The 23,722-nt window shown below is 65.2% G+C and overlaps 1 protein-coding gene across 6 annotated transcripts in view; it reads left to right on the top strand.

Moving 5' to 3' along the window:
• Positions 1 to 23,156, top strand: part of IL11RA (interleukin 11 receptor subunit alpha) — a 66,663-nt gene extending 43,507 nt beyond the window's left edge. For 2 of the 6 annotated variants that reach the window (XM_078852693.1, XM_078852694.1), the window contains exons 2-12: positions 9,257 to 9,356; positions 10,348 to 10,408; positions 12,309 to 12,475; positions 12,841 to 12,955; positions 17,450 to 17,482; positions 18,908 to 19,074; positions 19,369 to 19,674; positions 20,088 to 20,183; positions 20,739 to 20,838; positions 21,905 to 21,987; positions 22,587 to 23,156. In XM_078852693.1, coding sequence (XP_078708819.1) covers positions 9,257 to 9,356; positions 10,348 to 10,408; positions 12,309 to 12,475; positions 12,841 to 12,955; positions 17,450 to 17,482; positions 18,908 to 19,074; positions 19,369 to 19,674; positions 20,088 to 20,183; positions 20,739 to 20,838; positions 21,905 to 21,987; positions 22,587 to 22,603 — 1,245 coding nt within the window. In that variant the 3' untranslated portion in view covers positions 22,604 to 23,156. Of the gene's footprint in view, positions 1 to 4,265; positions 4,463 to 9,256; positions 9,357 to 10,347; positions 10,409 to 12,308; positions 12,476 to 12,840; positions 12,956 to 17,449; positions 17,483 to 18,907; positions 19,075 to 19,368; positions 19,675 to 20,087; positions 20,184 to 20,738; positions 20,839 to 21,904; positions 21,988 to 22,586 lie in introns of those variants that run through there. The other 4 variants (XM_078852690.1, XM_078852689.1, XM_078852692.1 and 1 more) reach the window with 4 other exon arrangements.
• The last annotated feature ends 566 nt before the right edge of the window (positions 23,157 to 23,722 follow it).

The raw sequence follows: 23,722 nt of genomic DNA, 5'->3' as shown, positions 1-23,722 counted from the left end.
ACAGACTATCCACAAAGCAAAGCGGCTTGGCTCGCTGTGTGAGAGCCGGGTGTGTTCCCATCACATCATTTACAAAAGCCAGGCACTCGGCAGCAGACCGAATAGCTCCAGACATCCTATGTTTTATACTGCCCAAGGAAACACCCTGTGCTTAACCACTCTACAAATGCCCATTTTGTCACAACACAATAACCTTAGCTCTGGCCTAGGGGCTGGTCCTGTTGGATTTAAATCCCCATTTCAGTATCTAACTGTTTCACTGAGCGAACTGGCGCCCGTTGCCATGTCAGCTGTCGGTGGAGAGCTTCTGGCCGAGGTCTGGTAACTGCTGTGCCTAGAGAAGCATGTTTGGACGTGTGGTTTAACAGGGAAAGCTCAGTCCAGTCTCCAGCCTTACAGGCGAATTCTTTACGCGTGGAGCCTGCGCTGGAGGCTGCAGGGGGATTTGTGTTGTGGGCATACTGTGAGGCGAGTGAGGGAAGCATAGCATCTCGGCTGACGCGCTGGGCGGTGTGGGGACATGGGCACTGCGGTGCGGCGGTAGGAATAACTGGTTTATGATTATCATCTGCACAGGTGAAGGTCTATGCCCGCAGCCACCCAGCCAGGCCTTTGCCTTTAAGTGCTGGAGGTTTTGTCTGAACTGATAAAGAGGATCTAATTTCTTTATCTGGGGTTTTTGGCTTTTCCGGGGTTTTCGTTTCTGGTCTGTGTGGGGAAACGTCCAGCGGCCAGGGCCGTCTGGGAACCTCGCTGGAGAAAGTCAGACGTTTTTGAACTTGCAAACACTTCTCACTCTGTCGCTACACGAACAGCGTGAGCTGGGCCAGCCAGCCTCTAATGGCCACTCTGCCATCTTTAACACATGGCCGCGCAAGCCTGCAGTATGTTTTTCCAGGCTTGCCATTCACCCAAATCCAAAGCTGTTTTCACTATAGTTTTCCAGGCGGTTCTCAGTCAGCCAGGGCCCTTCTCCTGCCAGATCTCCGTGTCCTGCCCCTTGCGTGGGCGGCAGAGCTGTGCAAAATGAAGATCCCACGTTTGCAGGGTTGCCAACTTTCTAATCACACAAAACCGAACCTCCTAGCCCCGTCCCCTGCCCCAGCCCTTCCCCACAGCCCTGCTCCTGCCCCGCTCCTTCTCCGAGGCCCCACCCCTTGCTCACTCCAGCCCCCTCCCTCTGTCGCTCGCTCTCCCCCACCCTCACTCACTTGCTCATTTTCACCAGGCTTGGGCAGAGGATTGGGGTGCAGGAGGGGTGAGGGTTTGAGGTGGGGCCAGAAATGAGGGGTTCAGGGTGCGGGAGGGAGCTCCCGGCTGAGGCAGGGAGTTGGGGTGCAGGAGGGGTGAAGGCTCCAGCTGGGGGTGCAGGCTCTGGGGTGGAGGAGGGGGCTCTGGACTGAGATAGGGGGTTGGGGCACGGGAGGGGGTGCAGGATGTGAGCTCCGGGAGGGAGTTTGGTGCAGGGTCTGGGAGGGGGCTGGGACAGGGAGTTGGGGTGTGGGAGTGGATGTGGGGTGAAGGTTCTGGGAGGGAGTTGGGTGCGGGAGGGGGCTCAGGGCTGGGGCAGGGGCTTGGGGTGCAGGGTGTGGGCTTTGGGAGGGAGTCAGGGTGCGAGAGTGAGCTCAGGGCTGGGGCAGAGGGTTGGGGTGCAGGAGGAGTTCGGGGAATGGGTTCTAGGTGGTGCTTACCTCAGGGGGCTCCCCGGAAGCAGTGACATGTCCCTTGGCTCCTAGCTGGAGGGGCGGCCGGGGGGCTCTGCGCACTGTCCGCGCCTACAGGCACTGCTCCCACAGCTCCCATTGGCCACAGTTCCCAGCCAATGGGAGCTGCGGAGCTGGCGCTCAGGGTGGGGACAGTGCGCAGAGCCCCCTTGGCCGAGCCTCCGCTAGGAGCCGGAGGGACGTGTCATCGCTTCCGGGGAGCTTCGCAGCGCCGGGTAGGGATGGCTTTCTTGGGCAGTTCAGAGCAAGTGAAAACCCAGGGGCTAGAGCGGAAGGTCTTGGGGCTGGGATGCCGCTCGACACTAATGTTGGAGCCGGCTTGGCGGCACCTCCTACACCTAAAGCAGCCCCCGGTTTCCAGGCCCTCTGAATTTGCCCAGCGTCCCGCCTTTGGACAGTGGAAACACGGCATCAAAGGCAGGTTTAATCTGTAACTGTCAAGGGCGCTGGGTGCTGCCCTAGGAGAAAGAAATCCAAACATGGCTGGTTACCGCTTGTCCAAATAAATCCCACAGCAGGATGTGGAAAAATAAAACCCTGGCCTTGGCGGACAATAAACAAACAAGCCTCTAATAAACAGTGTCGAGTAAACCTCGGCCCGGAGCTGAGCCCCCGGGGCCCCTTGCTGCGCTCCAGGGTGGCAGCAGCCCAGCACTGCCATGCCAGGGGGCCAACGGGCACAGGCAGAGCCAGCCGCGTGATTTTCTGCAGGAGACTCTGGCCTGATCAAGCCTCCAGCGCGGAGCCGGGGACTGGTGTGCCTGGAGGGATCCTGGCTGCGAGAGCCGTTAGCACGGTGCTGGACCTGGGTTCAGAGGCCGTTCTCACCGCGTCCCTGCGAGCTCCCCAGGGTGTAACTCAAAACCAGGAGTGTTTGGGGCCGACATCCTGCTCCGGTGGCGCTGGGGTAAATCCAGGGGCACTCAGGCCAGGCCTGGGGGGGAGGGATCGCTCAGTGGTTTGAGCATTGGACTGCTAAACCCCGGGTTGTGAGTTCAATCCCTGAGGGGTCCATTTGGGATATGGGGCAAAAATTGGGGATTGGTCCTGCTTTGAGCAAGGCGGTTGGACTAGATGACCTGCTGAGGTCCCTTCCAACCCTGTGATTCTGCGTGGCTCCAGGTTGTGGCAGATGTCAGGCCGAGGGCTGTACTTATGCTGACCTGTATGGGGTGGTCACTCGCAGATTCCCGGCCATTTGGGTACTTCTGGGAATCACCTGGGCCTGCCCTTGCCAGCGTGACCGACCCCCCCACCAGCATGATCTCAGACGCACGGTGCAGGCAAGGTCCCACCAGTGGGGGTGGAGAGGGGCGCTCTTTAAAAGGCATGTAGTGTTGCTCTGGATTTACACCAGCGTTAAGTAAATCTGAATCTCCCACCACCACCCTCCCTGGCCTCTTTGAGACGGCAAGTGTCAGACCCACCAGCCAATGGCTTCGTGGATTTCCTGAGTCATGTTTCGGTGCCCGGTGCCTGGATCCTGGCTTGCCTGCTGCCATCCATCCCCCCGTGCACTGAGCCCAGGAATCTGTGTGTAAACAAACACTCCTGACCTTGGTATGGGAGCTGCCTGTTGCTTTTTCCATGTCAAACTCTTTCAGACATCTCGGTGCTCTGCCCTGCACCCAGCTGGAGCCGGCCAAAGGGAGCACGACCTCGCTGCTTGCTCCCTGCTCCGGGCGGGGACCAGAACCAGTCGGAAGTTTTCCCACACCACGGGTTTCCTGCGGCGAGCGTTGATCTGACAGCATTGAAATGTTCCCCAAGAGCGTATCAATTTTGGAGCATTTCGAAGGGAAATGATCAACACACTTTGTGTTTCTCTGCGGTCTATGACTCTCGCAGAAGGCAGTGAGGACATGAACGTACAGTGGCCATTCGGTCGCGTGGATGTGCTTGGACAAGGCTAGTGTTTCTGAATTGGATTGTGGTTGGAAATGTCCCCGTTTCGTTCCGAGTTGGGCCGAAAGGTGGGAATTTCCTGTGGGCTGGAACCCTTGCGTTGCGCCCGGCTGTAGTGTGAGGCTCTCTGTGTTGCGGGGGGATCCCGCCGAATGCTGGGAGTCACTTCCCCACTCGTGCCTCAGTTTCTCTTCCCACCCTGTGGCTGTTCGGACTGTTACGTGTGTGTACAGCGGCTAGCACATGGGGAGGCTGATTTCGCTCAGAGCTGCTCCTGTGTACAAATGCTGTCATTGCACGCAGGAGGTGTGTGAGTGTCGTGAAATGACCCTGACTGTCTAATTATAACGCTCATTCCTTGTACTGCACTCGCAGTCATAGGCCCCCATGGGGCGTGAAGCCAGGTGCTGTACAAACACACAATACACACAAGCCAGGCGCCCTACAAACACACAGCCATGCTCCCCCCTTCCCCCACAGCTCAAAACTGAAACAGACGAGCCAGGCAAGAACAGATGCCAGAGAAACAAAACCGCAGTAGTGCAAAACACGCCAGTCACATCTTTTTATAATTCCCCCTCCCCTCCCCCCCCCGGCTGCCCCCGCCAACCTGCTGTGTCAAGACTGCAGAGCAAGGTCCTAGCGGGACTGCGTCCTCCAGTCCTGTTTGCATGTTGCTGCCTTTCGGTGGCCCCAGTCCGGATCCTGCACCGAGGGAGGAGTTTGGGCTGATCGGTGCCTCTGGCCGCGATTGCAGGGGACGTATTAACACTGAGAACTCCAGGCCTGTCTGCCTGGCACAGGATGGGTGCCTGGATCAAGAGACACAACTTGTAAGAACAAACCGTTCTAGATACGGGTCTGTGTACAGCGCCTGGCACCCTGGGGTCCCGGGCCGTGGCTGGCGGTCCAGGGCAGGACCGTGCCACTGATAATAAACTACAAACCCCAGAACTGAAGTGTCACTGCACTCCCCTCTTGCCCGAAAAGATCCCCCCGTCCTGTACGCGCTTCAGGGAACGCCCTCTCCCTGCCCGGATCGCAGACACTTCTGTGTAGCGGCCTGGCCAAAGGGTTAATGGCAGCCGGGGCTCCTGGCGCACGGGTCCTGTTTCCCCGTAAGCGCTGTGGCGTGGCCTATGCACAGTCAGCTATGTCTCCTGCACTCAGCCGGCACACCAATTCCCTCGGCTCCCGGCCTGAGTCACGGGCCCTGCGCCGCTTGCATTGTTCACGGCCCGGGAGTTACAGCCAGCCAGGGCAGCCGGCCAAGTTCCAGAGAGAGACTTTAATTCAGTGCAGCTTTTGCCAACCCTGGGCAGCCTCCGGCTCCTCCCTCCCGGTGACCGACCTTTGCCCCTTGCACACCCTGGAGCGGCCTGGCAGGGAACTCGCAGCCCGCCGGATTGCCCCTGGCGCCAGCTCTGACCATAAACAGACTTTCTCACCGTACCGGAGCACAGTGTGTCCCAGGAGCCCTCTCCTCCCTCCCCTGAGCTGATCGGCGCGGGGGCAATATTTGTATTTTATGGAGCTGAAAGCCAGGCCTGGGTGCTGCACAGAAACGGAGCGAGAAAGTCCCTGCTCAGCTCCCGGTCTAAACAGACGTGACAGAGACAGGGCGGGAGGGCAATCAGAGGCCCGGGGGCGGGGACAGGTCTGAGGTATGGAGCCCAAGTCTCCTGACACCCAGGCCAGTGCTCTGCCCACTAGGCATCCTTCCAAGCCAGCTCCCGTGCGGGGAGCTCGTTGTCTGCCTGGAGCCTCTCCATGAGCCCCGCCCGCCCCGCGGGGGGAGAGGCAGCCAGGCTCGCGGTGGGAAGCGGGGACATCTCGCCTGGCTTGGATTAACTCACATGACAACATATTCCCAACACACATGTTCCGTGTGTGGTGAACAGGGATGCATTTGGGCTGCTCTCCACGCGTGGCAGATGGGGGCTGGGCCAGGAAAGACACTTGAGCTGCCAATTGCTGCATGGCTCCATGCTCCCCTTCTGCCTGTGCCCGGGTGGCAAGGAGAGCCAGAAACCCACACAGAGCCATACAGGGCCAGAGCCGAGCCAGGGTCTCTGTCGAGCCCCCCGCCGCCTGGGGCTCCAACCACTTCCCCTCGGCAGCCTCGCGTGGGTCAGGCAGGGCCCAGCCGGCTGCGGATGGCTAGCCTCTGGATCGCGGTGCCCTCAGAGACACTGGCCCGTTAGTGCGGTAGGGGGTCGGTGTGCCCAGAGAGTCAAAAGGGGTAACGTGACCCTGAAACTGTCCGGGATCAAACCGTGTCAGACATGGCCCAGGGCTTGGAAAACCCAGCTCGGCCTGCTGAGCACCCTGGCAAACGCCCCGAAACAGCTGCTTGCCCCGGCAAGGCTCCAGCCGCGGCCCACGAGCTGCCAGTGGCTCTTTAGTGTGTCTCCTGTGGCCCTTTGCAGCACGTGATGTTAAAACACTGGGCGATTTCATTATTAACCGAGCTAAGCTATGAGCCGATCAGGAAGCTGGGACTATGTTATTAGCCAGTTAAGTTATTAGCTTCCTTACGTGCAGTGAGAATAATCTCCCTTTTCCCCACCTCGCGGTGGGACTCTGAATCTATAGCACTGGGGTAAATGAAACAGTGAACTCACGCTAGGCCGGCTTTGGGGAATGCTGATCACTAATTTGGCTCCTGAACCCCTGAGGTCTGAGAGGCGCTGTTTGAACCTTTTCCCAGAGAGAGGGAAAAGAAGGAAAAGCAGGGACAGCATCTGAATTGTAAAGGATTGAGTCCGGCTTTCGTTCTGACAGCCGCCTTGTTCCCTTTCCCTCTAGCTGGAGGGCATGTAGCAGGAAAGCCCCTGGTCTGGCCGGCTCTTGGCTGGTGTCTGACGGTGCTAGCTGCCCTTCTGGGCAATGGAGAAGTTAGTTGAGATGGGCTGGATCCCGTTTTCTGGACCCAGACAAACACACCCAAAAGGGGAGAGAAAAGAACAGCCCAGAGAGAGCCTGCAGCGTCCGTCTCTGGCCTTGTGACCCCACTGCTGGACACGGGCCCAGCGCACGGTCTGACCAGCCACACCGAGACCCGGCAACTCGTACCGGCACAGGCTGCCTAGGGCCTGGCCTTCGGCGGCCTCTCTGCTCACCGGCTCACCGACACAGCCGTGGCCAGCTAAGCCAGACACTCGTTAGCCCAAGGCAGACGAGGGATCGGAGCAAGAAGTGAGGGGGGGGAGAATGGACACACAAGGAGAGGGCGCACTTCGGATTTAGCCGGAAGTGGAGATGGCGCTGGGTCCCCTGCTCTGGCCCGCTCCGGTCACAACTAGGGCGAAGAAGGGGCCTGGTCCCTGAGACAGCTGGGGTGGGAGCCGGGATGGTGAACCTCGCTCCTACCCCTTCTCTCGTCTTTCAGCCGGCTCCGCCCATCTCTTTTCGAAGACCCCGAGGGGCGGGGGGGTGCCATTAGGCCTGGTTCCCAATGCACCAGGTTTGGGTCTTCGGTTTCTGGGCTCGGGATCCCAGCACAGGCCTGGCGTTGTGGCCGTGGCCTTTGTGGTCGGAGTCACATCTCCTTGCCCGGCCGTGTGAACTAGACCCTCTTCCCCGGGCCGGGTGCCAGCACCCTCCAGCCCCCGGCCTGTGGCGAGACGGGCACCTCCGCCGGTTATTTCACAGGGTTACCGAGCAACGAGCCACTTTGGTCTCATGGGGTCTCCGCTGCTGGCCTGAGCACATGCCCCCTGCGTCTGCCCCGATGTGCCTGTCCCGGGGTTTGGCCCTGGCGTTCAGGTGGCACCGGGGGAATTCTTCCCGGGGCAAGGGGCAGCGGTACAGGATGTGTGCTGGGGGGGGGGCTTGTCCCGGCCCTCTGTGGGGGGGTTCACCCAGGAGACTGGGGGGAGAGGCAACCGGCCGCGGAGGAGGCGGCTGGGTGCTCTGTCCCTTGGGGCAGGGAGCCATGAGCTCTGCCGTGGGGAGCTGGGCCAGACTAACCCCAGGCTGGGGGCGTTTCCATGGCTGGGCCCCTATTGTCTATATTGCCCACAGCAGCTGGACACTCAGGGCTGGAGCCTCAGAGGGGTTTAGGCTCCGAACTGTCCCTGAAGCCCAAGGGAGTTAGGAGCTGGGCGGCACCTCCTTGTCCTCAGACACAGTGCCAAGAAGGCCCATGCTGGGTGGCTTGTCCCTGGAGCTGAGCTGACCCAGATGGCTCAGTCCCCTCCCCAGGGGGACAGGGGGCCTCCCCGAGCCCTGTTCCCCTCCCTTCCCCCCCAGTGCTCCGCAGAGATACTGTGTCCTGAAAGAGGGGCTGGCAGGGGGCCGGGCCGCATTGGCCAGAGCCACGGTGGGGGTCTGTGGCATGCCGCGCTCCTGCCTGGGGGTGCGGCACAGGGGCACGGGAGGAAGCCACGCAGCAGGGACGGCCGTGGCGTCTGTGCCCGGGCTGCTCTGGGCCCAGATACGGCACGTCTCTGCAGGGCTCTCCCACTGCGGCGCCCGGCTGGCCGCGTTCCCCGTGCTCGGCTGGGCAGGGAGGGGCAGGTGGCCAGGGCTCTGCGTGGCTCGGTCCATCCCCCACCTGCGGGAGCCGGAGGCCCTGCTCGCTCTGTCCCTCCATCGCGGCTCTGTAGGGAACCGGGGCCCCTCGCACCGGCCCCTTCCCTGGAGCGAGCCACGGGCTGGTGACGGGACCCTCGCCTCGGGAGCGGCTCCCGCAAGGTCCCACGGCCGGGCAGTAAGTCTCCCCTCCTCCGGCCCCTGTCCGGGGCAGAGGCTGAGCTCAGGGCTGGCTGCTTCTTGGTGGCCCAAGTATGTCGGACCCAGCCCCGGTGGCGGGGTGACTCCTGAGTGCAGGAAGGCAGGGCATGAGCGCGGCCCCCGTGCCGGGCCCACCCCCCCACTCTCCCCTCCCTGGCATCCTGCAGGACCGTGTCCCCATCCCCACCGGCTCCGGCACCCCCTGGCGCCGTGTCACCCTCCCCGCCTCTGCCTGCGGGACCCTTGCTGGGACCGGCGCAGGGTCCCGCCAGGGATGGGGCCAGCCCAGAGACCTGTCGTTACCCTCTCCAGTCGCGGCTCCATAAGCCAGCTCCCTCGTGGGGCTGGTGGAGAGATGTGGGGGACCCGTTATCCACGTGCCTGCTTCAGCCACAGCCCTCTCCAGCGTCTCCTCCTCCCCTGCATGCCTGCCTTGCGACTTGCTGGCCACGCTGCCGGTCGGCCCCCCTTGTAGCCCCGGCTCCTGCTCTGCCCCCTGCCCCTGGAGCCCCGGCCAGCGGGGGGCAGGCACAAGGGGTGACCCTGCCACTCGGAGCCAGCCGGGCCTGGCCAGCCACTGGTGATGGAGCCGTCCTGGCTGGCTCGGGGGGGGGTGTTGTGTTGTGTTGTGTGTGTGTGTCTGTGCGCGCCCATCTCTGCCTGCTGCCCTCTGTTTGATTTCCCCAGGACTGATCGGATACACGGGGAAGCCCCAGGGCCCCTGGCTCAGCGTGGGGCTCTGTTTCCTGCAGGGAGGGGGCTCTGGGCAAGGCAGCCCTGGCCAGCCCAGCCCCGTTCTTGGCCAGTGATTGCTGGAGCCCAGCGTGGGAGTGGCTGGGCACAGGGGACTCTGTGCGGGGGGGGTAACAGGGTGTTTTCTCTCCCCCCAGATGTGCCCTCCCACCCCAGGCCTCAGAAAGGTGATGGTGCTTCTGGCTGCAGCCCTGGTGTCCGCCTCTGTCGCTGCGGGGGAAGGCTGGCGCGAGGAAGGTGAGAGGAGGAAGGCTCAGCCGCTGGGCCCTGCGTGCCCGGCCCCACACTGCCCTGTGGCTCGTATCAGCCATGCAAGCCAAGCACAGCACAGCACGGCACTGGCCCTCCCAGCCCCCTGGGTGGGGGCTCAGTAGGACATCCCCAGTTTACACGTGGGGAAACTGAGGCACGGTGCATTTTCCCCCCGGCTCTGGAACGAGTCAGGATCAGAGCCAGGATGAGAAACCTGCTCAGGGCATCCACCCTTGTGAACCTCCCAGCGCCGGGGGGTGCAGCCTGATCCTGCTTTCAGGTTAAATAACCCGACTCTTCTGTCCCAGCTCTGCCGGTGCCCCTCAATCCCGACCCGCAGCCCCTGCTGTTCCAAGCACAGTCCCTCTCCCCACCCAGCTCCGCTGATCCCCAGCCCCCCTGCTTGGCTCTCCTGGGCCAGGCCCCTCCCGCGGAGGCTGCCAGCTCTGGCCGGTGTCCTTTGCTTTTGGGGCCCCTTCAGTTCCACGTTTGTAAGTAGCCGTGTTGGGGTGGGGGTGGGCTGTGGGAGAGGAGACCTGTCCCAGGGCAGGGGATGCCCAGGCAGGGGGCTGTGCTCTGGGGGGGCTGTGAAGGGTTCCTGGGGCAGGGCATCCCCAGGTGGGGAGCTGTGCTCTGAGCAGGGGGGGTTGGGAAGGGATCAAACCCCCACCCCCGGCTCCTCCCGTGCCCCGTGCCGGGGGCAAAGAGAACCCTGGCTGCCCGGGGGCTCCCCGTGCCCAGCACGGGCCCTGGGAGCCCCGCGGCCCTGGTCTCCAGGGAGTCGTCCCTGCTGGGAGTCCAGCCCTTCTCCCTGCTCGCCCCGGCGGGTCACACACCCAGGGGGCTGCACCTGGCTACCCCGGAGATGCCGGATGCTGGGCCTGGACCCCGGGCCCTTTGCGGTGCTCAGCCCCAGGAACCGAAGCCCCTGCCCCCCGCGGCACCTGCTCACGCACCTGCTCTGTGCCCGTTGCAGGTGTGCAGTACGGCCAGGTGGGAGCGGACGTCGTCCTGTCCTGCACCGGCGCCCCCGGACGGTAGGTCCCCACTGGGCGGGGGAGGGTGCCCGGTTTCGGTTCTGGTTCTGCTCACACCAGGGCTGGAACGGACCCAGCTCCAAGCAGGAGGGGTGGAGGGGGAGACCCCGACCCCACAGCTCTGTGCTGCCCCTCACTCCCGACCCGCAGCCCCCTGCTATCCCAGCCCTGGGTCCCCACCCCACAGCCCTGCTGCCCCTCACTCCCGACCCGCAGCCCCCTGCTAGCCCAGCCCTGGGTCCCTGCCCCACAGCTCTGTGCTGCCCCTCACTCCCGACCCGCAGCCCCCTGCTAGCCCAGCCCTGGGTCCCTGCCCCACAGCTCTGTGTTGCCCCTCACTCCCGACCAGCAGCCCCCTGCTGTCCCAGCCCTGGGTCCCCACCCCACAGCTCTGTGCTGCCCCTCACTCCCAACCAGCAGCCCCCTGCTATCCCAGCCCTGGATCCCTGCCCCACAGCTCTGCCAGTGCCCCTCACTCCCGACCCGCAGCCCCCTGCTATCCCAGCCCTGGGTCTCTGCCCCACAGCTCTGCCGGTGCCCCTCACTCCCGACCCGCAGCCCCCTGCTAGCCCAGCCCTGGGTCCCCACCCCACAGCTCTGTGCTGCCCCTCACTCCCGACCCGCAGCCCCCTGCTATCCCAGCCCTGGGTCCCTGCCCCACAGCTCTGCCGGTGCCCCTCACTCCCGACCCGCAGCCCCCTGCTAGCCCAGCCCTGGGTCCCCACCCCACAGCTCTGTGCTGCCCCTCACTCCCAACCAGCAGCCCCCTGCTAGCCCAGCCCTGGGTCCCCACCCCACAGCTCTGTGCTGCCCCTCACTCCCGACCCGCAGCCCCCTGCTATCCCAGCCCTGGGTCCCTGCCCCACAGCTCTGCCGGTGCCCCTCACTCCCGACCCGCAGCCCCCTGCTAGCCCAGCCCTGGGTCCCCACCCCACAGCTCTGTGCTGCCCCTCACTCCCGACCCGCAGCCCCCTGCTGTCCCAGCCCTGGGTCCCCACCCCACAGCTCTGTGCTGCCCCTCACTCCCAACCAGCAGCCCCCTGCTATCCCAGCCCTGGATCCCCACCCCACAGCTCTGCCGGTGCCCCTCACTCCCGACCCGCAGCCCCCTGCTATCCCAGCCCTGGGTCCCCACTGCACAGCTCTGTGCTGCCCCTCACTCCCGACCCGCAGCCCCCTGCTGTCCCAGCCCTGGGTCCCTGCCCCACAGCTCTGCCGGTGCCCCTCACTCCCGACCCGCAGCCCCCTGCTATCCCAGCCCTGGGTCCCCACCCCACAGCTCTGTGCTGCCCCTCACTCCCGACCCGCAGCCCCCTGCTATCCCAGCCCTGGGTCCCCACTGCACAGCTCTGCCGGTGCCCCTCACTCCCAACCCGCAGCCCCCTGCTATCCCAGCCCTGGGTCCCCGCCCCACAGCTCTGTGCTGCCCCTCACTCCCGACCCGCAGCCCCCTGCTGTCCCAGCCCTAGGTCCCCACCCCACAGCTCTGTGCTGCCCCTCACTCCCGACCCGCAGCCCCCTGCTATCCCAGCCCTGGGTCCCCACTGCACAGCTCTGCCGGTGCCCCTCACTCCCAACCCGCAGCCCCCTGCTATCCCAGCCCTGGGTCCCCGCCCCACAGCTCTGTGCTGCCCCTCACTCCCGACCCGCAGCCCCCTGCTGTCCCAGCCCTGGGTCCCCGCCCCACAGCTCTGCTGGTGCCCCTCACTCCCGACCCGCAGCCCCCTGCTATCCCAGCCCTGGGTCCCCGCCCCACAGCTCTGTGCTGCCCCTCACTCCCGACCCGCAGCCTCCTGCTATTCCCGTGCTCACACACCAGCCGTGCTGGGTCTGGACGTGGCAATGCCAGGAGCCAGGCCCTCTCTCTCCGCTAACCGAGTGCCCGGCCTCCTGTCCCCAGCTCGGGGGTGGAGTGGCGGCGGGACGGGGCGGCCGCGCTCCCGGAGGGCTGCATCCTGCGGGACGGCGACCTGCTGCTGCCAGAGGCCGAGCTTGCTGCGGGAGGAGACTACAGCTGCCATGACGGGACCGGGCAGCTCCTCCGCTCCGTCTCCCTCCGGCTGGGCTGTAAGTCAGCTCCCACGCGGGGCACCGGGGGGCCGGGCAGGGGCAGGACTGGGCAGGGGATGCCCCTTCTGGGACCTGACTGGACCCGCTTGTCACCGGGGTGAACGTGCTGCTTTCCATGCTGCCGGGAGGCCAGCTGTGCCGGGCGTTGGCTGCCTGCTCCATGGCCAGGGGATAGGCCTCAGCGGGCAGCCCCCCCATCCCTTCACACAGCCCCCCATGGGTGCCCTTGGCTCCATCGGGGACTTTAGTACCTAGCCCAGCGCCCCCTAGCAGCTGAAAGCCCAGGGTGTCGGGGCGGGAGGCTCTGGTTTGCTGGGGGCCCCTGGAGAGTCCCCTAAACGTCTCCTCCCTTCCGGCACCAGACCTGCCCGGGATCCCGTCCGTCACCTGCCGAGCTTCTGACTACGAGAATTTCTCCTGTTCCTGGACACCCAGCGTGGAGACGTTCCTCCCCACCAGATACATCACCACCTACCGGTAGGGCTGGGCCATGTGTGCAGGGGGGGGATGCCACTCGCTTTGGGGTGTTAGCCACGGTGGCCTCAGCTCGGGGAACACCTTCGGTTTTCCCTGCAGACAGGATTCCCTGTCACGTCCTGGCCTCAAGCTCTGCGTAGCGTCCCTATGCACTGCGTTCCACCCCAGACTTGGCTGCATTTCAGGGGAGATGGAGAGTCCAACCTTGTTTATGAAAATGAGATGGGGCCATAAAAGTATTGTTGATGAATGACTCTGGGTTTGGCTGGAGACTTCTCATCCCCGGGAGGGTGGGCTGGGTTTGCAGGTGGGCGGGGATCAGAGTGACTGAAGTTTGCTGCCTGTCGCAGCCTCAGGAAGCGCTTTGGGGTCTGCTCGGATGAAAGATGTTGGGGAAATAAGAGAACCGTGTTTTTCATTATCACAGAGCTCTCAGTTATCCGACAGTGGGTCTTTGAACCCAGCCCTGCTTATTAAAACAGGCCGAGCGGTGTTTTCTGGGGGCTGCCGCTGGCTTGCTGCAGGGCGCATGCTTGAGGAACCCGTTTTCCTTCAGTTAAAACAACCCCAGAGCTGGGGGTTTGTGGCCAGGTGCCCTGGAGCCGCTTCAGTCCCGTGCCCGGAGCCCGGCTTTAACGAGGCAGAAATCCGGCCTGGGGCGGCTGCTGGTGGCGGTGGAAGTCGGAGCTGGGAAGGCCCCCTCCACGGCCCAGCGCCATCACCCCACCCCATGGAATGCTGGCTGGGCGAGTGGCGCGCTCCCCGGGCAAACCGCCGGGGGGCGGGGGTGAAATCTGCACAGGGATCGGTTTGGAAGCGAGGATGGAAAGCACCAGGAGTGTTGGAAAAGGCAAAGCCAGCTGCCAGGGAGTGGCCAAGTGCCTCTGTCTGCTCGTGTGAGAATGAAGTCATTCGATAGAAACGGATCAGATAGAATCATAGAATATCAGGGTTGGAAGGGACCCCAGAAGGTCATCTAGTCCAACCCCCTGCTCAAAGCAGGACCAATCCCCAACTAAATCATCCCAGCCAGGGCTTTGTCAAGCCTGACCTTAAAAATATCTAAGGAAGGAGATTCCACCACCTCCCTAGGTAACGCATTCCAGTGCTTCACTACCCTCCCAGTGAAATTTTTTTTTCTAATATCCAACCTAAACCTCCCCCACTGCAACTTGAGACCATTACTCCTCGTTCTGTCATCTGCTACCATTGAGAACAGTCTAGAGCCATCCTCTTTGGAACCCCCTTTCAGGTAGTTGAAAGCAGCTATCAAATCCCCCCTCATTCTTCTCTTCTGCAGACTAAACATCCCCAGTTCCCTCACCCTCTCCTTGTAAGTCATGTGTCCCTTCCCCAGTAGTGTGGGGCCCAAAACTGGACACAGTACTCCAGATGAGGCCTCACCAATGTCGAATAGAGGGGAACGATCACGTCCCTCGACTTATACATCCCAAAATGCCATTAGCCTTCTTGGCAACAAGGGCACCCTGCCGACTCATATCCAGCTTCTCGTCCACTGTAGATAGATGGGTGTGGCTGGGGACGGGTGGGTGAGTGTGTGGGTGGAGAGAGATGGGGGGTGGATGGATGGATGGATAGCTAGGTAGATGGGCGTGTGTCGGGACGGATGGGTGGAGAGATGGATGGAGAGAGTTGGGGGGTGGATGGAGGGCTGGAGAGATGGGTCTGTGTGGGACATAAGCCCTGAGGAGTCCCTAGCAGAGCTGTGCAGAAATGGGGGAGGCCGTTTTCCCGGGTGATTACCTGTTGCTGTCTGGGGCACCTTCCTGCCCCCCTGTAAGACGTGGGGACCCGGTGTCTGTTTCTGGAGCAGAGAACGTGCCCAGCTGTTGATTGGTTTCCATGTTCGGCTGCCAGGCCCCCCGTGTTCGGAGCCCGTCTCTCTGCACCCGCCAGTGAGCTTCGGCCTGCCTCTGGCCTGGAGTCACTGACTTGTGGGGTCGGTTCCCGGCCTCCTCCGGCCCCGCCTGCCCAGGGACGCTCCGTCGTGCTGTGAGCGGGGTGGGAGGTCCCTGGCTCGAGGAGCTGTACCCGCGCTAGCCGGGAGCGGGCCAGGGCACTAAGCACATTGCTTGCCCCACTGCCGGGCATGTGCCTAGAGCCTCCGAGGGGCACGTATTGGGGGCACCTCGCCCCCGCCCAGCACCCTGGCTGGGCAGCCGTGCCATGTGATTAGCGCTCTGGCCCAGTCAGATTTAGCAGGGATACATCTCGCCTGGGAACTGCCCCCAGCTCACCGCGTAGCCACCCGCAGGGTGGGAGCTCCCCGGGGCCAGGCTGAGCCTTGGGTACGGGCAGCCCCCAGCACAGTCAGGGCCCAATCCTGCCTGGGGCCTTTGGGGGCCTGTGCAGTGCAGTCGTGCTGATCGCTTTCCTCGTGGGCCTGGCTCTGCACTCAGGGGCCCCAGGCAGCGCGACAAGGGGAGTGAATGGTCGCAGTGCTTCGCTCCCGCAGCGTGCATCCCTCCCTCATTTTCAGTGCACTGGCCACAGGAAGGTCGAGCGCATTAGCCCCATTCTGCGGAGGGGGAAACTGAGGCACACTGGGTGGCACAGGGTGTTGGAGGCAGAGCGGGACTAGAACTCCTGGAGCGGCCCCCTGTCCGCTGAACCGCCCGGGGTGTGTAATGCGAGGCAGGGCGTAGGAGAGCAGGATGCTGTGTGTGTATCCGGGGGCTGGGGACCGGCTCGGAGCCATTTGCTCTCACACCTGGCGGGGGCGGGAAATGCCGCCCCGGAGCAGATTGAGGGAGGAACAGGGCACCGGGCAGGTTCCCAAAGAGCAGCCGCCCTGGGAGGCCGGGAGCAGGGTCTCAGCCGGGGTGGGGAGATCCTCTGGGCTGTGTGAGGGACACCGCTGAGCCCCTGGGGGAATAGAGCAGCTGCCTCAGCCAGGGGCCTGTCACCTCTGTGGGGAGGTGTTGGGGCCCAGTGGGGACAGAGAATTCAGGGGCTCGACAGGGGCCCGGCACTGGGGTCAGGGGAGCGGCTCTCAAGTTACCCCAGAGCAAAATCAGGGCCCTTGTCCCCAGGCTGCTGCAGGGGCCCGATTCCGCCCCGGGGGAGCCGATCCCCGCCACAGAGAGGAGAGCTGGACCCAGTGTCCAAGCCGCCTGGCTGGGGAAGCTGCTGTCCCGTCCTTCCCTGTGGGCGGCCTATAATGGGAAAAGTCTCCCAGCCGGATCTTCCAGCTGCTCCTGCCCCAGGGCCGTGTCCAGTGATCTGGGAGGGAGGATTTGCTCTCGGAGGCGAGCCTGGGCTCAGCTCCCCATGCTGCCATGGGAGGAAGGAAGCTGCGGGTCCCTTTGAAGCTGGGGAGAGCTGGTGCAGGGCTCCGGCCCCTCCTTCTCCCCTCCAGGCCCCCCTTTGGGCACAGAGTCAGTGCCTAGCTCCGGGCGGAGAGGGGGTTCCACGGGCGCCCAGAGGATGGTGAAATCACCCAACCCCATCCCCGGGCAGGGGCAGAATCCCCCTCGGGGGGCGGATCCTGCAGGCTGACCTCTGTAGGCTGCAGACAGACACGGAGCATGGCCGGGGCTCACCCTGGGAAGCACAAGCCCCTGTTAGACCCTTCGTGGGACATCACCAGCCGCCACCACTAGCAGCCAGACAGCCCGGGCCAGTGCACTGCACGGGGGCCATGCACGGCAGGGTCTACCCCCGGTGGGGACGCTCCCAGGATTCCCAGGCGGGGCGCGTTACGTGACTCAGGGTTGGGGCCGGGGCAGGGCTGTCGGGTGACGAGGGGGCGAGGAGGCGCCAGCTGGCTGCGTTTGGGACAGTCGTTCCTCTTCACGCCCGGGCACTTTGCAAAGTGTCACCTGTGTGCTTCCCTCAGCACAGGCATGCAGCCACCTCTGGGGTGGAGCACAGCCGCTGTTGTCAGCACGGGGCAGCTCCACGCCGCCGGTTAGGCCAGGAAGTGACAAACTGCGGCCTGTTCCCAGGAACGGACGAGAGACCGAGCGGGATCCTCTCCCCCCGCTGGGTCCCGCCTGGGATCCTGGGGCTGACAGCTCTGCCCCCCGTGCTCGAGTTGCTGCTGCGGCCCTGCCCGAGGAACCTGCGGCCTAACCCTGGCACAGACCCGAGGGCCTGGCACTTGTAAATCGCGTGATGTGCTGTGCTCGCCCCCCGGGCGTGCGAGGGATGCGGCCAGCGGCACAGTGCCCCCTAGTGCCGCACTGCGGCCAGGGCACCTGCGTTGGCTCCGAGCGAGGAGCGCCCCCTGCTGAATGCATTCGGCCTCCCTGCAGTGCCCAGGGCTTCTCTCCAGCCCCTGCCTGCGACCCCCAACGTGTCTCTGCAGCTGGGTTTGGAAGCGTGCCAGGGAGCCAGGGCCAGTGACGGCCTCCCCCTCCCCGCCTCTGCCCCCGGACCCGGCCCCCCGGCCGGGTTTGCTGGCACGTTTCCAAAGCCCCGTCCTGGGCCCCGAGACTCACTGGCTGCCTTCCCGTTTCTCTCCACGACCAGGAAGAAATTGCTGATGGACAGTGAGAAATGGAGGTAGGACCCGGCTCCTCCCCTACCCGCTACAGCCCAGTCCCGGACCCTGATTGCCCGAGGGTGCCCGGGCCCCAGAATGGCTGGCACTGTGCCCGGGGCCCTGCTGTGCTTGCTGGAGCCCCCCGAATCCACCCCACAGCGCCCACCGTACCCGTGATGCCCAGTGCCCAGCCTGGCATGGCACAAGCAGAATTAGCCGGCTGGTCCGCAGTGAGGCCGGGCCCGAACCCCCGTCCCGCAGGGCAGGCGAGGCACGTGGCTGGGCGGGGGAGCTTGCCTGGCACTGCCCACTCTGGGGGGAGAAGGGGCTGGAGTCTCCGGAGCTGGCACCTACTGGGGCCAGTTTCCCCCTCCCCCCGGCCCCAGCCCCTGGCCAGGGACTCCGAGACCTGCCCCCAGTCCTGGACCCACGGCAGCCTGGCCAGCCCCTTGCCAGGGGCCCCGCCCCAGCCGCTCACCCCCGGCCCGCCCTGACCGGCCTGCGGAGCCGGGTCCCTGCCTTACAGCCGGAGCCTGTACGCACGCTGCCCAAGGCCCAGTGCCCCCGATCCGGCCCCCACGCGTCATCCTGCAGCCCCCGCAGGAGTTTCCAGCCCGATAAACATCCTGGCCCGTTTCCTGTCATGCCAGCGCATGAGAACAACGCTGTGGGGAATCCCCACCCAGCCCTGGCGCCCCACCTTCCTGCCACAGGAAGAAAAGGGGCCTGGCGCCAGCCCAGAGGCTCCCCGCTGCCCCCAGGGCTCTCTGCGCCATGGCCCCTGCCCCATCCCATGGCCTCGGTGCCCTGCCTTCCCTTTGCTGCTCCTCACCGGCTGCAGCTCCCGGGCCAGCTGCTCTGCAGGGCTGGTGTATTCGGGCCCTAGACCATGCCCAGGCTGCGGCTGCCAGTGCACGGGCCGTATGCATGCGGGGCCTGCCGCAGGATTTGCACAGCCCTGCCTGTGAGTGTGCCATGCACGGGCCTGCATGCACGGGCCAGCCCCTCACAGGGGTGCGCCCGCACCCGGGTGCCTGCGTGACTCCCAGCACGGCTTTGCACGAGGGGCTTGGGGATCACATGGTGAGCAAAAGTCTGTGTGTGTGGCAGGGCAGGGCAGGGCAGGGCAGGGGGTTACCTGGCGCATGCCCATCTAGACTGGCTGGCACAGTGCTTTAGTACAAAGGGGCCCCCTGTGCCTGCTCTTTGGGGGCAGTTGGGACATGGACACCCCCAGCTTTCCTGGTTTGCCATTCAGACCCTGTCCCAGCCTGCGCTGAAGGACCGGCCTGGCCAAGGTCACAGCTGCGTGGCACTTGGGGGCCATGGGTCCGGTGCCTTGGCGCCCCGCCCCGGCTGTGTTTGCTGTGTGGGCGAGAGCTTTTCACCCCGCAAAACAGCTGTGGCTCGGCAGCCTGGCACCGACTGCCCTGTGCTCTCGTCAGCAGGACCCAGCCCAGCCAGGTGGGGCCGTGCGTGCAGGACCCCGGGCACCCGCACACCTGCAGCGTGCACAAGTGTGAGTTCTGGAGCTCCTACCGGCTGAACGTCACCGAGGTGAACCCGCTGGGCTCCAGCTTCCGGCTGCTCGACGTCACCATGCAGGCCATCAGTGAGTGCCAGCCCCCACCCATGGGCACTGAGCAGGGCCCTGCCTGGCAGGCGGCCCCCACGGGCAGGCCGCTCCTTCCCCAGGGCCCAGCCAGCCCTGGACTGCGGCTGCCAGCAAGGGGCCAATTCAGGCCAAGCCTGGGGGCTGTGGCGAACCGGGCTGAGGGCTCTGGGGTCCTCCCCTGCCCTACGGCTGAGCCGCTCCCCACCCTGGGTAGAGCCCCCAGGGGAGCCCTTGGGAGGCAGCGGCCCAGCGGGAGGGGCTCACGGTGCTGCCCATGTCTGTCCCGTCCAGTTAAGCCGGATCCTCCGGAAGGCCTGGTGGTGGAGCCGGTCCCATCGGCCCCGCGGCGGCTGCGGGTTCGCTGGCAGTATCCGGCCTCCTGGCCCAAGCAGCCGCACTTCCAGCTGAAATTCCGGCTCCAGTACCGACCCGTCGCGCACGGCTCCTGGTCCATGGTGGAGACCGTGAACCTCTCTGAAGTCATCACCGATGCCTTCTCCGGCCTGGAGCACGTGGTGCAGGTTGGCGCCAAGGACTTCCTGGACGCCGGCAACTGGAGCGAGTGGAGTGCCGAGGCGCGGGCCACGCCCGGGCCAGGTGAGGAGGGGCAGCCGGGGCGCCCAGGGCCAGGGCTGCGGGGACGGGGCAGGAAGGCATCTCTGGGGACTCTGCCGGGGGTCAGTCTCCTGAGCGTCTCCTGGGCCAGCGCTTCTCCCTGAAGGTTTTGCAACCCCCGCCCTGCTCTCCCCCCAGCCTGGTGCGGGATGATTTACCCTGGGGTGAATGAGTCGGGGATCGGTCCTGCTCTGAGCAGGGGGTTGGGCTAGGTGACCTCCTGAGGTCCCTTCCAACCCTGATAGTCTATGATTCTATGACTCCTGCCCGGCTCTCCCCTGGGCCTGGCACGGGCCCCGCCCGGCTCTCCCGTGGCCTGGCACAGCCCCCGCCCTGTGGGACTGGATGTGGCCCCTGCCCCAAGTAACCAGACTCTCTCCTGCCGTCGCTTGCAGGCCTGACCGTGACGCCAGGCGACGAAGCCACCACCAACGCCGGCCTGGAGAGCCCGGCCGAGATGCCCTCGCTGGCCCCCAACCCTGAGCCCATCGGTGAGCGGCCCCTTCGTAGCACTGACAGGGGAGCCAGGGAGGGCGACTGGGGCCCGTGGTGGAGGCTGGGGGCTGCGAGGGCGAGGTCCTGGCCTAGCCAGTGCAGCGGGCAGCGCCTGGCGGGTGGGAGCAAGGCCCCCCTGTGCCTGGCCAGGCACCGTGCCCACACCCAACCCGCACGGATTGAGGTGCCCAGGGCCAGCGAGCCAGCATACAGACTGGCCCCCTCCTCTGGGTAAGGAGCTGCCCAGAGCAGGGGGAGCTGCGAGGAGGCGAGGTTTGCAATGGGGCAGCCGGGCTTGGCGGAATGAATGCCAGTCAGCATGGCACGGAAAGAGCTGCCCGGACGCTGTCCCCGTGAATGGGGCACCTGCCTCTTTACCAAAGGCCAGGCAACTGGGTGCTCCTGGGTCTCTGATGAACATGTCAGGGGCAGGAGGGGGTGGCACTAACCTACCTGCCTAGTCCTCGCTGCGTGGTGTCGTGGAGCCGGTGGGGTGCCCTGAGAGCTGTGGGCATCCCCTGGCAGTGACGTCCGTCTGTCCGTCCCCGCAGATCGCAGCGACCCCATGGAGAAGGTCGCCATCCTTATCTCACTCGGGATCTTCTCTTTCTTCATCCTGGCTGTGGTTCTGGGCATCACCATCGCAGTCTGGTAGGTGCCCCACGCCCGTGGCTGGGACAGGCCCTTTGGCAGCACAGGGCGGGCAGGGGCTGGGGTGCTGGGCTCACCCTCTGAGCTCAGTCAGTCACCTCATGTGGGACCCGGGCGCAGGATGCTGGCTGCGGACAGAGGGCTCCGGCTGGAGCTCTCGGCTTTGCACTGACTCATGCCAGGCCCCGGGCATGTGGCAAGGGAGGGTGGCACCGCTAAGGAACCCCTCAAGCCAGAGCCTGCCAGGCATCGCGGGGACAAAGCCTGAGCTGGCATTGCCCAGCTGTGCTCCTGGCATCCATTTCCCAGTCATCCCGTGGGCCTGTCTGTCGCCACCCCACTGCCAGCCGGCTGCATCCTGGCGCCCCCAGCCTGGGTCCTGCCGTTCCCCCAGCCTGCTGCGCTCGGCAGGGCCAAGTCTGGAGTGAGCAAAGCAGGGCCTGGCCGGGAGAATTGTCTCCGGGCCGCAATGAGAGCTGGCAGTGGGTCTGGATCCCGTCCAGGCTGTGGACCCCCTCTGCCCCAGGGCCCCATGGCTCTGCCTGTGCAGCCCACGGCCGGGGGTCTGGCTGTTCTCCTCCTTCCAGCCACCCCTGCTTGCTAGTCACCCCACAGCCTAGGGTTGCCCCACACCGCAGGGAACCCCCCACATGCCCCAGAGTCACCCCACACCCCAGGGAACCCTCCCATGCCCCAGGTTCACCCCACACACCAGGGAACCACCCCCCCATGTGCCCCAGAGTCATCCCACACCCAGAGTCACCCCACATGCAAGAGAAGCCCCCCATTTGCCCCAGGGTCATCCCATGGCCCAGAGTCACCTAGACCCAACTCCCAGGGGTTGGGGGGGCTAGATTCATTAGTGATCCCAGGGCCTGGGGGGAGCTGGGATGTTCCTGGGCACCAAGTACCAATCTTTGCTAAGAGGTTACGGTGTAAGGGGCTGCACCAGCTAGCCGGGTCCCCTCTGGGGATCTGTCCTGCCGGGCTGCGGGGGAACTGGCCGAAGCTATGGCCAACGCGTGGAGACTGCAGAGCACCACCAAACCCTCTGCTCTGCCCCCAGGCTCCGTTTGAGAAAACCCAGCAAAGATGAGACCAAGAAGCACGACTTCCTGGCAGCTGCCGTGCACATGAGGGCCCTGCCCAGTGAGTGACCTGGGGTCCGGGGAGGAGGGGGGCAGCGTGAGGCAGTGTTGGGTGGAGGGCATGGGGCAGCGTGCTGGCTGACGTAGGGCTGCACAAGGGGAGGGCGTGGGGCAGCGTACTGGCTGGCGTGGCGTGGGGCTGCACGGGGTGCTATGGGACCCCACGGCTCAGGGCGTGGGTACGGATTGGCGCTGCGTGCCATGGCATGGACTGGCACAGGCTAGCAGAGGGTGGCAGTGGGCTCCCAGGCCATGGGGACTGGGCAGTATGTGGGACCTGTACGGCCGGGTGCGGGACGTCAGGACGGTGCGGGTGAGGAGGGCATGTGGTGGCATGGGGGCATGGAACGGGAGGGCAGGGAGACAGGGCCGAGAGGGAGGCTGGGGGCTCAGACAGCCGGGGGGCAGCGGGTTGGTGGATAAGAGCTGGGGCGAGGCCGGGGAGCAGCGTCTGCACTGAGATGGGGGACGAGCGGCCGGGCACTGCCCCATGGGCAGGGCGGTTCTGGCTGACAATGGGCGTGGGGCAGTGCTGACCAGTGAGTGGGGGGTCCCTGAGCCCCTCCCCCTGCAACCTGCTCTCTCTCTCTCTCTCCGCAGAGGCCCAGATCTTGTAGCAGGACCTGCATACACCGCCCGCCTGCCCGCCCACCCGCCCAGGACTGTGCGGTCTGCCCTGGCCAGCGCCTCGCCCGGACCCCAGGACAGACTCTCGCGGGCACCTGAGGGAGACAGGCCCGGCTCTCGGAGGGCACTGCCTGCTCCCCGGCAGCAGCAGGGGCAGGCGATGGGGTCGGTGCCATGGTCCGGCCCTGCGCCCGGGTCCTGCCGTTGGTGCCAGCGTGTGGACCTGAGCCGGATCCGCGCCCAATGGGGGGCGAGGCGGGGGCATCCCTGGGGCGTCCACAGAGCTGAGGAGCCCGGGCTCATGGACAGGGGACCCGGGGACCCCAACCCAAGCCAGGCACGTGGCTGGGGTCCTGGCGGATCCGTGGACATTGGGAGGCCGGGCTGGGGGTGCTGGCGGGTGTGTGAGGGTGACACTGACCCCTCCCCACCCTGAACCCCCCCTCCAGTGGCTGGGAGGACTCCCCCTCCCCCCTCCCCTGGGGCTTGTCCAGCCCCTCCGGGCAGCGCCCTGGGATCCCAATAAAGGGGGTTGTGACAGCAGGGTCCGGGCTGGCTCTCTCTGCACAGCGCCAGGGGGCAGCTCCGCTGGGGGTCAGAGCCAGCGGGGGATGGGCTGGTTATTGCTCAACCCCCCGGAAGAGAGGCCTGAGGGGGGGCCGCCAGCCTTCAGGCCCCCCCGCCAGCCCTGCCTCTGCTTGTTCCAGGTGCCATGGGGCTGAGGGGGGCTCTGAGTCCCTGGCGCCATGGGGGGTTGCTTTGCCTGACAGCTGGACCCCGGCACAGTGGGAGCAGCCCAGGGGCTCCCCCAGGGGAGGTTTGATGGGGCTGCCCTTGCCAGCCAGAGGGGCTCAGGGCAGGGGGGCAGCAGGGGTGAGGGGTGGCAGCAGCAGTTCCCCCCCCGCCCCCATAGAGGTTCTGCCTGGACCCACTCTCCCAACGCTGGGTAATGGCTCCCACATGTTGGCTCCCGGCTGGGGCTGCAGCCCGGCCTGGGCAGCCAGCGGCCCAGGGCCACAATCACATCCAGATGGGATGGAACGTGCCAGAGCCGAGAGCCTGGCGGGGAGCGGGAGGAGCTGGGGGCGTGGGGCGGGGGGGAGAACAGG

The sequence above is a fragment of the Lepidochelys kempii genome, chromosome 5, assembly GCF_965140285.1.
Source record: "Lepidochelys kempii isolate rLepKem1 chromosome 5, rLepKem1.hap1, whole genome shotgun sequence".
NCBI classification, from domain to species: Eukaryota; Metazoa; Chordata; order Testudines; family Cheloniidae; genus Lepidochelys; species Lepidochelys kempii.
Note: the sequence above shows the minus strand (reverse complement) of the source record. Positions and strands in the feature narration are given on the sequence as shown.